This window comes from Corvus brachyrhynchos, unplaced genomic scaffold (assembly GCF_000691975.1).
Source record: "Corvus brachyrhynchos isolate BGI_N302 unplaced genomic scaffold, ASM69197v1 scaffold114, whole genome shotgun sequence".
Lineage (NCBI taxonomy): Eukaryota > Metazoa > Chordata > Aves > Passeriformes > Corvidae > Corvus > Corvus brachyrhynchos.
The window spans coordinates 3,562,653-3,576,049 of NW_008238337.1; the positions used below are offsets into that span (position 1 = coordinate 3,562,653).

Below are 13,397 nucleotides of genomic sequence, written 5' to 3' on the forward strand. Positions count from 1 at the left end.
CGCCCGTCGCGCCCTCTCCGCCCCGGCCCTCCCGGAACCCGCCCGGCACCGCCCCCGCTACGGCGGCTGGGAAGGGAGAACACAGCGCCGAACGCGTTCGTGCCGCTGACTGGGTTTTTACACGCGTGAAACCAGAGCTGTCCGCAAAAGGAGCCGATAATGACACGAGAGAGGGAGAGAGAGACTGATTTATTTATTTCAGAGTTGCGCAAGCCTGGCTGCTCCGTGGTGTCCCACAAACCAAGCACCCCAACTAGCAAAACTTTTTACTATTTATGCATTTTGGGAAACAAAGGAATTTGTGTTCATTGGCTACAAGTTACACACTTCTTTTATTAATTAATATTTTATTGGTTAATGATTCTCTTGCCTCCCATGCTAATTAGTGCCATGCTCAGCCCTTCTCTGCTTTCGGGTCGGGGGCGTTTCCTGGCTCTGTTTCTGAGCTGGTGCTGCCGAGGGCAGCGCAGGGGCAGCTCCGATCTCTGCTCTGGGAGCAGGGACAGGACCCAGGGAACGGCTGGAGCTGTGTCAGGGAGGGTCAGGTTGGGTATCTGGAGAGGTTCTCCCCCAGAGGGGGCACTGCCCAAGGTCCCCAGGGAATGGGCACGGCCCCGAGGCTGCCAGAGCTCCAGGAGCGTTGGGACAGCGCTGCCAGGGATGCCCAGGGTGGGATTGTTGGGGTGTCTGTGCAGGGCCAGAGTTTGGATCGATGATCCCTGCGTGTCCCTCCCCACTCGGGATATTCCACAATTCCGTAACTCCACAATTTCATAATTCCGCAATTCCCGCACCTCACGGTTCCACATCCGGGGCTCCTCGCGGCGCAGGCCCCACCCCCGGGGCGTTTCCCGCCCTCCGCGGCCGTGAGGGAGGGGGGGGGGGGGCGGCCATGAAGTGCGTGATTGGGGGGGCGCAGCTGCGAGGTACCGGGAACCCGGGGAGCCGGGGAACCCGGGGAGCCCGGGGAGCCCGGGGAACCCGGCACATGCGGGGATTGCTGCGGGTCCCGGCAGCGGGACGGGCCGGCGCTACTCCCGGCGCTGCCCTCAGGCGCGGCCCCGAGCGGAACACGATCCCTGGGAGCAGAGCTGGGGATCCGCCTCTCCCTCATCCCAGCGGGATCGGGCGGTTGTGTGGGATGCGGAGCAGAGCGCTGGGTCCATTTTCTCCCAGGTGGAGATGCCGCGGCCTGGCTCCGTGTCTCCCTGTGCACCTCCAGAGGCACAGCTCGAATCCTGGGTGCAGCATTCTGTGGAAAAAACTGCTCTGCCACTGCCAGAGGCGAATCCCAAGGCTCTCTGCTGGGTTCCGCTGTGTTTCTTAGGGTTCCATCTCTCCAGATGTCCTGTTTCTTCTCAGACCTTCCATCTGCTAAATGTCATTTTTAATGGTGGAGTTTTGCCTGATGGAATTAATTTGTGGTGACAGCAGGTGCTGCAAAGGGACGTGCAATATTTGAGGTGCCTCATCAGAGTCAGCTTTCCAAAACATCACGGGTTTGGAAAATTAAAATTTCAGTTAAAAAGAAAAAAAAACCATTTTCCACCATCAATTTACAAATTTCCTATACATTTGAAGGAAATGTTTCTTCTTGAATTATTCTGGAGAAAGTGCAGTGTCACATTTTTATTTTAATTTAGAATGCATACTGCAGTGTTTTCTTTCCCTGACAGTGTTTGGAAGAGCAATACATGCCATAGCACGGATTAGTGATGAATTTTGGTTTGACCCTGTAGAAAAAGGTGTAAGTGAACTTGATTTATTCTAATTTTAAAATCTTTCTTGGAAGCCCAGTATTTTTACTGTTGGATACTGTGTTTTCCTACAGGTGCCTTTCAGTCCATCACATTCTCAGCTCTCTCCACTTTCAGTATGGACAAATGCCATATTTTCTGTGATTGTAATTATGCAGATTCCATTATGGAAGATTTTGTTCCTGCTCTCCCCTAAGATCCTTTGATTTTTTGTTGTCCAGGACATCTGGATTAATGCCACGAGGTTCAGTTCTGTAGTCACATGTCAAAAGGTTTGAGTTTTGTACCACACAGGAGCTGCCTCTAAAAACAACATGTTTTGTACTGTTGTGACTCAACAGGAAGAACACATCCATTAATGCCTCTGATTAATCAAACACCATTTCCAGCAAAATTAGTGTTTTCTCCAGAGGTTTCTTAGTTAAAAGTGATCAGCTCTCCTTGACTCACTGGGAGGATGGAAAACCACAAGTGGAGATTATTTGTTTTAATACCTGAAGAATTTCTGAGGTGTGAGTGGTGTCTTTGCTCATTTGTATGGATCATGTCCCTCAAATGCCCCTACCACAAGCTGAGCTCTGGGTGTTTGGGTAACTCAATTATTTTTATAAATAATTTTAAAATCAATTTTAAAAAAAAGTATTTTTAAATTTTTTAATCCTTTTGAGATGTACATTTCCAGGTTTGCTGGTGGCACTGAAGCCCAGAGGAGGCTTTTTTTAAAAAGTTCAATATGAGATAGTTTTGAGTTAATAAATTATTTTACTTCTATTCCATCAGTGCTTAGAGCCAATGATGTTGGAGGTCTTTTCCAACCCTAATGACTGTGATTCCATTTCCAGCTTGCCTTAAGATCAGTGAATTCCTCGAGGTCAGCATATGCATGTGTGTTCTTCTCATCCATGTTTTTCCAACATTACTGCTGGACAGCTGTGTCCCAACCGTGTCAGAAGGAAAAGCAGTTATCCCTCCCCTGTAAATTGATAATTAAGGTACATTTTAATGAGTCGTTGCACACAACAGCAAATTAACCCAATTTCCAGCTGAAATTACAATGGGTGAGGATCAGCCTGGGCTCTCCCAGAGTCCCCAGAGCAGTTTAGGGAAGCCTTAAGTGCAGGAGCTTGAGATAAACCAGGGTACAAACCCAGGGAAATGATATTTATTGCAAAGCTGTTCAGGGAGTAACCTCTGCACTGATTTATCTTTTTTTACAGTCAGTTCTCCCTGTGTTTAGATGTGTAAATGTGCTGGAAAGGAATGTAGAGAAATGCAGCATCTTCACCAACCCCAATGACCACCACATCACCTTTCAGCTCCTCTGCAGGCACGGTAAGGTCACAGGGGAAGTGACCTCACAGAGAAACAGTTAAAACCCACAACATTTCATGCCATTATCAATGCAGGAGCTGGTCTCGTCCTCAGCCCAGCAGGCCTGGGAATGTTCATCAGCATCAGTCTTTGGAAAATTCCTAAATAAACATCATCTCCCCCCGCAGAGCTGTGCTGGGTTGGAGGCAGTGGTTTGTATTATCAATAGTCCAGCTGGTGTTACCAATAATGGGATAATCACTGAATTGGCTCTCCAGACAACTGAGCTCCCTTAGCACATCCTTACCCAGAAATGCAGAGATCTGTAGGGTTTGGCTTCTGCATTCCACCCCCTTTTATATTATTTTACCAGTTAATTACTGAGGCCATTTCCCATCCTGTATTTGTTGCACTTGTTGCTGTTCATGCATTTCTTGTGGATCCTTAAAAAACTCGGATGCTGTCCAGGCACAGCTAATAGGATGGAGGGAGTCGAAGATGGCAGGTGGATTCCATTTTCTGTTTGTGGTGAGTTATTTCCATGTAACTGGACTAAGTCCCCTGGTTACTTCCTCTATTCAACAATTAATACTTTAGAAAAAAGAAGTACATTTTAAAATTACAGCCCAGAACTGATTTTTGTTCATTTCCTTTATACTCAGGTGTTGTAAAAACCTATAACCTGACATTCCAAGAGTGTGATCCCTTGCAGGCTATTTTTGCAAAGCACATGTGTCCAAACATTCTTAAAGTCCACTCCAGGTAACAAACACAGAATTCTTTTTTGTTGAGTTTTACTTTCTAATGTAACAAATGCTAAATAGTCATAGATAGAATTATTTTAGTGTTGAATGACATTTTACAGGCTGCTGGCTGATGTGATGATTCACTTTCCAACCAGTCAAGAAGAAATAACCTTGTCAGTAACTCCAATGAAAGTTTGTTTCAAGAGTTACACTGAGGAAGACACTGGTAAGGAAATTTAAAATGTGAACCAATACTTGGGGGTTTAATGCTTTTTTTGAGGTGAACTCAAGGAATAATAGCTGTCATTATATAAATGTGGGATGAATTTTATGCCTGAACGATATTTTTAACAGAACATTAGAGAGAGAGATTTTAAGTCATGCTGCCACCCTCTGGTTTTAATAAATTAAATAAATTGAAATAAACTGAAACATCTTCCTGGTGTCAGTAGCAGATCTCAGACTGAGCAGCCAATTGAAATAAATTACGCCACTTGGTGTAGGCTTGAAAGAGGTAATTACTGTGCTGCAAGAGCAGAAGCCTGGCAACTGCCAGGAAAAAGGGGATAATTTTATGTTTTAAAAATAACTATTTAAATCTGAATACCACAATTACAGAATTGATATCATTAGAGAGTATATTTTAGTCTGAGGACAGCACAGAGTGTCAGCAGGCCCTGCACTGTTACTGCCATGGTCACATCTCCAGGACACGGAGAACAAGCTGTAGGTTCTTGGGGTGTGACTCAAACTAATTTTGAAGATATAATTGTGGTTCTGAAGTAGAGGTTCTTGTATATCATATAATAAAGAGATTCTTTTCGTACTTGTTATGACCAAAGCTGGGGATAATGACCTGGGAAGAGCCTGGAGCACAGGGGTGGGAATTGGGCTAAGAGACAGGGGAGAGCAGGAAACTGGCTGGAGTGAAACAGGGCAGAAATTACTGTAAATACAAAGATTACATTTTGAATGACAAATGTGGTTACTTTGGAAACATTCACTTACCAGGACTATTGTCAGAAAGAAAGCGAAAAATGGTACAATTGTAAAGAGATACCAAACCCCAGGGAGGGAGGAGGAGGGGCAATGAGAGGCACTGTGCTCGTGGTGAATCTCCCTGCCGGCAGCACCTCCCGTGTCCTTTGAACACCTCACCTGGCCGTGGCCTGGGGGATTCCACGCTCAGGTTTCACAGAAATCGAACCCTCTGCCCAGACCCGCTCTCCTTTGTGGCTCAGCCACAGCTGCACGTGTGTGACAAACACCGCCTGCCACAGCTACAAGGAGCTTCTTAGCAGAGCCTGCTTGAACCCTCGGTGGGGCCCTGAAGGCTGAGATGAAACAAAGCTCCTGAGCAGAGAAAGGGAAGAGAGAGAATCGCCTGTAACACTCCCTCAGCAGCCTGGCTTTGCCGGGGAGCAGCTCGAGCTGCTGGGGAATTTCTCTGAGCTCTCTGGGACTATCACACTTCAGGAAAGCGCCCTCTCACTTTCTCTTCACACACCTATTAACAGCCACGGTAACAAACAACTGAATACCTGAAAATGAACAGCCAATTTCCTGTTGCCATTTAAGGGTCAGGAAAAGATTGTAATTGTTAAAACAAAGAGCCTCAGTCCACCTCCATTGTGCTCTGGTGATTGGCAGCAATTTTGATTAATCTGTTAAAGTCAAGGCCGAATTTTGGGTTTCCCATCCATGCAACAATAGGCAGCTGGGAATATTAGTGATGGATGCCTGTGGAAGAAGCAGATCTGCAAAAACAGCAGCAGGTATTGGGTTAGATCACACAGCAGAACATGGAACAGGTTCTGCTAAAATCCATTTAAATCTACACAATGTACTCTAGATAGATTCAGGATTTTACTTAATTATAATATATATATGAGCTAAACATTTACTACTGTTAACCACTATAAAACCACAATTATTTGTTCAAACAATGCTGATGTAAAAACCTCAGGGTTATAACCACAGTTTCGTTGAGTTCAAACTTCTGTGAGTCCTTGACTTTGTTGTTATCTCAAACAGACTTTTCAAGGACAATGCTTACTGAGATACAGCTCAGTCCTGAGGAATTTGACTACTTTCAAGTTGGAGTAGATTCTGAAGTGACATTTTGCCTTAAAGAACTGAGGGTAAAGTAAGAATTTGTCTGGAAAAAACCCCATTTCCCATTAACTTGCCTGACTGGACCAGAACAACACAGGATGGTCCCTGGGGAATGGCCCTGGGCTGTGTCCTACCTGACAGCAGCAGGGTTTCAGCACCTGCTTGAGGATTAGCTTTAAACCCCAGGATCCCCAAAACACAGCAGAGCCCCTCACAGCAGCCTTTGAAAGGCAAACAAAACATTTCTGAAACAAAAATGTGGTTTCTGTGCTGGGCAGACACAGCACAGCTGCCCCAGGGAAAGCATCGTGACCAGGGAAGTTCTCCATGCAGAACCTCCTCTGGCAAAGCTCTGGCAAGGGAGGACAGAAATCATTCTTAGAAGCAGCAGACTTTCCCCCTCTTTTTGCCAGTAAACAGCAGCTGGGATAAACTTACATTCAAATATTAATGTTCTGGGTTTAACAAGCACTTCACCCCCCCCTTCTCTGCAGGGCCTGCTGGTGTTTTCCGAAGCCACCAGTGTTCCTGTGTCCATCCACTTCGACAGATGTGGGAAGTACGTGTGGGAACTGCCCTGACTGGACTGGACTCCCTGCAGTCACCCAGTGAATACTGAACTGCAGATTAGAGCAGATTTTCATTTCAAACCAAAAGCCATTTCTAACCTGTGATCCAGGAGTAGAGTTTGTAATTCCACATAAAGCACTGAACCCAGGCATGGGCACTGCCAAGGCAGCCGTGCTGACTGATGAGCTCCTGTGTATAAATTACCTGGACACCTGAGGCTCTCAGTCTCATGCATGCCATGATTTATTTAGCACTTTACAGAAACAATGCGTTTTCTGAATAAATAGAATTTTAACAATTACATATTTAAAGCTCTCATTTGATACTGCACAGCATTTGGTCATTGGAGCAGTGAGATCTGCAACAGGAGCCCCTCTCTCATTCCTCTGCAGCAAATACAGGAGATTTTCAGCTTTTCAGAGGCACTTTTTAACCCATATGTAGAATCACAGGATCTGTGTCACCTCCCACAGTATCTGTAATTCTCTGTGCTGTTTTGTCTCAATATTTGTGTTTAGACCCATTGCTTTCAGCATTGAGGACCTGCTGCTGGAGGCCAGCTTTATCCTGGCTACCTTGTGTGAGGCTGAGAAGGAGGGAGCTTCCCCAGAGCCTCCCTGCTGCCCACAGCCCTGGGACAGGTAACGGGGGCTGAGGGTGAAAAAGAGGTTTTAAGAGGGTGAAAAACTCAGGTTTTCACAGGAAAACTCTGAACTAGAGGGGTTCAGGAACATCTCAGCAGCACAACAGCAACAAAGGGGTGCAAGAGAGAACACTGTACAAGCTGCTGCTTTCCTGATCTCCACGGGGTCTGGCTGCAGCAGGAGGGAAGATGCTGAGAATCTCCTCTAAAGCTGTAATCTTTTCACAAACAGAAAAAAAGGGTATTCCAATGAAACACAAAGCCAGTTCCTAACTGCCCTACTCTGTCCAATCCAGCTCAAAGACACCTATGGATAAATCTGAACAGACCTCCATGGATGGAGCCAGCAAGGCAGACATGGCCGCTTCCAAAAAGCCACAGCAGAAGGGAAACACTCCAAGCACGGACTCTGCAAAACCCCCAAGTGCTTTGGCAAACCAAGAGGTAGAAAGTATTCCCAGAGGCATGGAGAGGGATGTGCCAGGCAGAGCAGGAGCAGCCACGGCTGAGGCAGTGGGAGGAGAAGCCACAGAGGCTCCTTATGAGAAGGTGAGAGAACTCCCTGTGGTGTCAGCACTGGAACCCCACAGCTGCTGTTTGGCTGAGCACCCCCACGTGCACTGGAGGTTTCAGTGGGATCAGCTGTCACAGCAGCACCGCTGGAAAACCCCACCACTGCTGGGAACACTCCTGGGGGGCAGGTGGGTGTCACTGGGAAACGCTGCAGCTGAGAAGGATCTTGAAGTAGCAAAGGCTTCACAAATATTTAATGCCCCAATTCTGTATCACAGAATTCTTACCTGTACAAATACTGCATTTTCCAGTTTCATTCCTTATTCTTCGGAGCTGTTTCTTCCAAGGAGAAGGAGGCCATCGGTGACACCTTCCAGAGTTTGGTGACAGCCAGTGACACCGAGGAGGATTTTGGTGCCTTGCAGAGCTCCCAGGTTCTGTAGTTCCAGTGTTGGGGTCCAAGGACAGAGAGTGGGGAGTGCCCAGGAGGGAAGGGTAATGCAGGCCCAGCATTTGTCACTGGTGCTGTGACCCAGCAGCACAGAACGTTCTGGAACTGTCAGTGCTCTTGTAATGGCACAAATTTAGGTCACAGTTGACTCTGTTGAGGTTTGTGTGTTCTGCAGGAACTGCTGGGGTTCTGCTCTCAGAACACTCTCACTAAGAGAGTCTCAGCTGGAATTCAAACTCTGTTACCACATCAGGCAAATGAAGCTGCTGTTCTGGTTAAGGGTGCTGGAAAAATAACCCAACCATGCCCTCTGCCACAGCCAAACCCAGCCCAGCTCCAGAACTCACGTTTTTACAGAGACTCTGCAGAACCAGCATTTAACTGAACAACCAAAGTTGTCACAGAATTGCATTTTAAAAAATAAAGGTTTGTGTTTCAGACATGGATTACTCTTTTCCTTCCCTGCGTCTCCTCCACCACACATCAGAGGCAGTGCAGTATTTCCAAAGACACACTGGAATAAAACACTGAAATTCCCAGTCAGTTTAAGGGTTGTTACCTGTCTGCCAGACTGCTGCAGAAGGCATTGGGTGTCACTCAGGTGTGGATCTGAGAACAGGGCAGGGAGGGCACAGTGACTGCCCAGCCACCCCAGCCCTGGCTGTGCCTCTGTGCCACCAACCATATCCCCACACCAACAAACAGAGGGTTTGCAGGCAACTTGACTTTAAAAAGCACGTTTTAGTATAAATACTATATTTATTAAATATCTTTACAATTTATTTAAATGTATTTACAGAACTATTCCTGCATAAGTTATACCTCAGACATGAAATTCACATAATTGCCTCTTAGGTAAGCATAGATGATAGTCTCATTTTAACAGCAACAAAAAAGCATCCTCAGATACAGACTCAGATTTGCTTCATTGTTTCAGCTATCTTTGTCAGAAACTACTGCATACAGTCGGGTTCTCCGCACACCAGCTGCTTCTCCCCTGGAGAAAGGATGCTCCTTACCAAGAGATGGACATTCCATCACTAAATCCTCCCATCCCTGCCAGACCTTTGCCTCTCCCTTCCCCTTGACTCACTTGTAACTGCCTGGTCCCAAATCTGGTTTTTGGTTTGGTTTTGTTTTCAGCCTGAAAAAGAACATTTAGGACTGTATGTCGCAGCTCTCCCAAAGATAGCCAGGAAAATAGCAAGGAACCACAGAGCTTTTCCAATTCACCACATCTTACCCCTGTTTCACCCCAATCCCTACTGCTGCTGCTGCAGCAATCCCAGCTTGCTGGGGGACAAAGCGCCTCCTGTTCCTCCAGATCCCTGCTCCCAACCCAGCAGCTCCCCAAAACAAACCACAACCCTCTGCAGCAGCTCCAAGCCAGCCCATGCTCCTCTCGCTTCCAAGTCAGGGAACACCTTCCTTGTACATTCCTCTCGTGAACATTCCCACTCAGCTAACCCCTAGCAAGTGTTACTGCTTCATGCATCGCTGGGAATTATTTTTGATAGCACGGGCCCTGTCATTTCCTTCTCCAAAGATCAGTTGTGCGCAGACAGCGTAAGTTCATAGGAAAAAATCAGGTTTGATATGTTCAGAGTGCACGTCTTAAAAAAAAACCCAAAACAATCAAGCATGTGATAAAAATATCAATTCTTTATAATACAGTATTGCTTTATAAACAGATGGAAAAGCTAAAAGCTTTACTGGTCTTTGGTGTGCCCGGTGAGGGAAAAACTCATGATTTGTAAATCAAAACCCAAATTTGTTCTTTATTAAATAAAAAACTCAACAAGTCATGGTGTGATATGAGGCAAACGGCTTTGTGGATACAGACAGGGAGCGCGCCTGGCCCCGGAGGAACAGAAATTCGGGAATTCTGTCCCTCTGACCCCGCACATGTCCTCAGGCAAAGGTCTGGAAAGCCGGGAAGGGGCAACAGGAGGGCTGGGGACTGTGCTGAGAGCAGAGAACAGCCCCGGGCCACAGGGGCAGCGCCCGAAGGGAAGGGCAAGGGAAAGAAGAATTGATCAAATCTGCTCTAATCCAGAAGCATGCGAGTAAATACTGGATAAAATGTAAAGACACCCAGAGTGGGAGAGAAAGGCCCCTCCCAAACAAGAAACAAAGCCCTGTTCTGCATGTGAATACATTCCTCCAAGACAGCCAGAGACAGCTTGTTCAGGTTAAGAACAACAAGGACTGACAGGTTGTGCAAAGTTCTCCACTACTCACTGTTCGTGTGTCGCAAAACTAATTAATTTTTCTTCATTAATATAATCCTCCCCACACCCTCACCAAAATCCTATTTTGGTCAAGTTAGGGTAGTTAAGGCATTTTGACAAGTAATTACAAGGTGATTTAAAGTAGATATCTAACATTATGCCAATTGAGGAATAGCAGATAAATTACTGAAGAGCTCCCAAATTAATCACTTATTATAAATGAAATGCCTGTTACAAGCATGATGCATTGAAATATAGTAAAATGACATGTACATGGTACATGTTAAATGACCTTAAATAAAAGCTTGACATAGTTACGCAAATATACAGTACAAGTCCACAAAAATTCTTTAAACAAGTTGAGGTAACCTCAAACTTAAACAGTTTTAATACAATAAACCAGGTAGTAAAAATCTCCTCTTGAGAGCAGGTAAGATTCCTTACTGACCAAGTTTAACTGCACTCACCTAAACAGCAACATTACCCGACTTTTTATATATAAAAACATGGCTTTAATTTATTTCTACATACTTCTCTACCAGCAAAAAAGTTAATGAAAAACTGACCAAAAATATATATATCTTTACAGCTCTCAGCTTTCGTATGAGCCTCAGGAAAGGAAAAGGAAAGCTGGCTGGAAGAGGGGGGACAAACGTGAGCTACTGTCATTGAAAAGGAAATGTCATATTGCGAAGTGGCTGTTAGATAACTGTAAACATCATTAAGGATAATTGAAACCCCTAAACTTTAGTTGAAATGTAAGTTTTGCTGATTATTCATTAAGTTTCCATTTTCGTACTGGCTGCCGCTGGCGCAGCCGAAGCAAAAAGCGGGCCGGATTAAGGATAATTGAAACCCCTAAACTTTAGTTGAAATGTAAGTTTTGCTGATTATTCATTAAGTTTCCATTTTCGTACTGGCTGCCGCTGCCGCAGCAGAAGCAAAGAGGTGCCTGTTTGAGTCAGAAAGGATCAACTGGACTTAAACTGGTGCAGCATATTCTGTTCTACAAGCAAGAGTGGCAATTATTAACACAAATTATGTTTTATATCAACAACAGAATTATCTACCCAAAGTGAAGATGCTCAGAGTTGAGGATGAGCTGTTCTTTGTGCAACCTCCCACCGTAGCATTTACCATCATCCCACGCTGAGATGGGTTCAAATGCTGCAAGACCTCAACTGTGGCCAGCTCGGCTGTTTGAGACTGAACTAGAATTTTTGTTTAAAAAAAAAATAATAATTATCCACAGCCAAAACATCCAGAACCAGGCCCATTATGGACGAATGATCTGCAGAACTTTTAAGATCACAGTTAAGCACCTGAAATCACAAAACACATTTGCATCCATATAACTTGAACTAGGTTTGTTTGAAATCTCGTACTAGAAAAGGCTCCTAAGGCTGACACCATGGATGGCAAGAGCAGAATGTTTACAGCAGTTATAAATCTCCTGAAAACTGGAGCTCAGAAACACGAAACCTCGGCTATCACTGGAACAAGACTATGCTTTATGGAACTGGGTCTGTAACATACCAGCGAATCTGTCAACAACAGCGAACGTTCCTAGTAAATAGAGTAATATGCCCTCGTGCAGAGGCGTTACCTATTGATCTAGTTTGAAAGATGATCAACCAATTCTACTCCTTGGAAAGTCACATCTCCAACGCGGCAACACTGTGGGATGGATCCTCCCCCTGTTCCGGACAAGGACTAAGCTCTCAAAGACAAGCTCCAAGCCTTGAGCTTCTTCATCTCTTGCTGGCAGACCAAGACCAGTGGACTACGAGTGGTTCTTAACAAGGGCCTCAGCTGCGTCTCTGGCCAGGCTCAGGGCTCAGGGCTGGCTGCCCGGAGCAGCTGGGAAGGAAGGAAAAACCCTGCCAGCAGGAAACTGGCCGGGGGGCCCAGGGAGCTCAGGACAGCGCCAGGCCCTCAGTCTGTGTACTCAGCTACGATGGAAAGAAGGACGGTGATGTCATCTGGTTTCCCCCCTGCAACGGAAGCAAAAACCCACTTATTTCATCAAACCACAGAGGGTTGTCTTCTGATGATTTGTGACATTCCCCATAGAAAGCTCTTTTAAAACCGGTTTAAGTGTTCAAAACTTGGTTTGAATAGACACAAACTCTGCCTCCCCCACCTCCTTTCCAAAACGAGGGGAGCAGTGACATGTAACACAGCACAAAACCACTCTCCTTTTAAGCTCCAGTGAGATCAAACTATGAAAAGGAGGTCAGAACCTTGAACATTGTTGGTAGCTGGCAGAGCACAAAGCCTGTTTTCAGCAGACTCTTTAATAAATGCACAAAACACCTGACACTGCTTTGTTACATGTAAACTGCCATGAAATCAGATCTCCTCAGGAATTTCCACTGTAAATCAAACACCTCTTTAGCATCTTCTTCAGCACTGCATTACCTCAGGTCTTCCTAAAAGCTACTTAACATTTTTAGTAGTTATTTTTCAATCCTCAACAGCCAGAGCAACACAGAAATCCTGGAGAAATGGCCCAGAGGAGAGATTTTGTTATGTGGGAAGTCAAAGCAATCCCTTGGGCTCTGGAGATCTGCAGCCTCATTACTGAGTGACTGAGCTTGGAGCAACACGGAGCCCAAGTGTGACAGCTGCTACCTGAGGAAAGGGGCTTAAGGTTCTTGCAGGAAATCCTGCCCTTCTGATACAGATAGGAACATCTCTACTGGCAGAATTATATTTATTTATTTAAAAGTAAAAAATTATTAAAAGAAAGGTGTTTGCTCAGGCTCTGAGGTCTCCCAGGTGTTCCGCCAATACCCTTCTAAAGAACAGAAGTAGAACCAACAGAGACATCAGTATGGGGATGCCAGTGATACAAGGGTTGCAAATTCAACCAAAAAACAAATCCCAAATCTACCAAAGAGTGGGCAGAACCTCAGCTGAAATGCAGCAATAAGATGAGACCTTAAAAAAAACCCAAACAAAAAACTACCCTCACACAATACCACGCACACCCCCGAATCCAAGCAACCAGTCAAGTACAGGAGTACTGGAGAACTCCTATCAGGCCGGATTCCTGGG

General features: G+C 45.5%; 3 protein-coding genes across 3 annotated transcripts in view; 1 reads left to right on the plus strand and 2 right to left on the minus strand.

Moving 5' to 3' along the window:
- VPS29 (VPS29, retromer complex component) overlaps positions 1–1,114 on the minus strand; it is a 5,184-nt gene extending 4,070 nt beyond the window's left edge. Inside the window, exons 1-2 of the mRNA XM_017734715.1 lie at positions 795–1,114; positions 7–137 (exon numbers count right to left, since the gene is read on the minus strand). Of these exons, the coding sequence (XP_017590204.1) occupies positions 7–137; positions 795–1,114 (451 nt within the window). The remainder of the gene's footprint in view (positions 1–6; positions 138–794) is intronic.
- RAD9B (RAD9 checkpoint clamp component B) lies at positions 922–8,546 on the plus strand. The gene is given in 11 exon segments (XM_017734822.1): positions 922–1,632; positions 1,634–1,747; positions 2,600–2,749; positions 2,975–3,089; positions 3,731–3,830; positions 3,934–4,040; positions 5,849–5,955; positions 6,424–6,488; positions 7,018–7,140; positions 7,439–7,691; positions 7,967–8,546. Coding segments are annotated over 11 exon segments (1,314 nt in total). The 5' UTR covers positions 922–1,584; the 3' UTR covers positions 8,099–8,546.
- Positions 8,547–11,255: 2,709 nt separating this feature from the next.
- The window catches only part of PPTC7 (PTC7 protein phosphatase homolog), an 18,828-nt gene continuing 16,686 nt past the window's right edge, over positions 11,256–13,397 (minus strand). Inside the window, exon 6 of the mRNA XM_017734823.1 lies at positions 11,256–12,331. Within this exon, the coding sequence (XP_017590312.1) occupies positions 12,273–12,331 (59 nt within the window). The 3' untranslated portion in view covers positions 11,256–12,272. The remainder of the gene's footprint in view (positions 12,332–13,397) is intronic.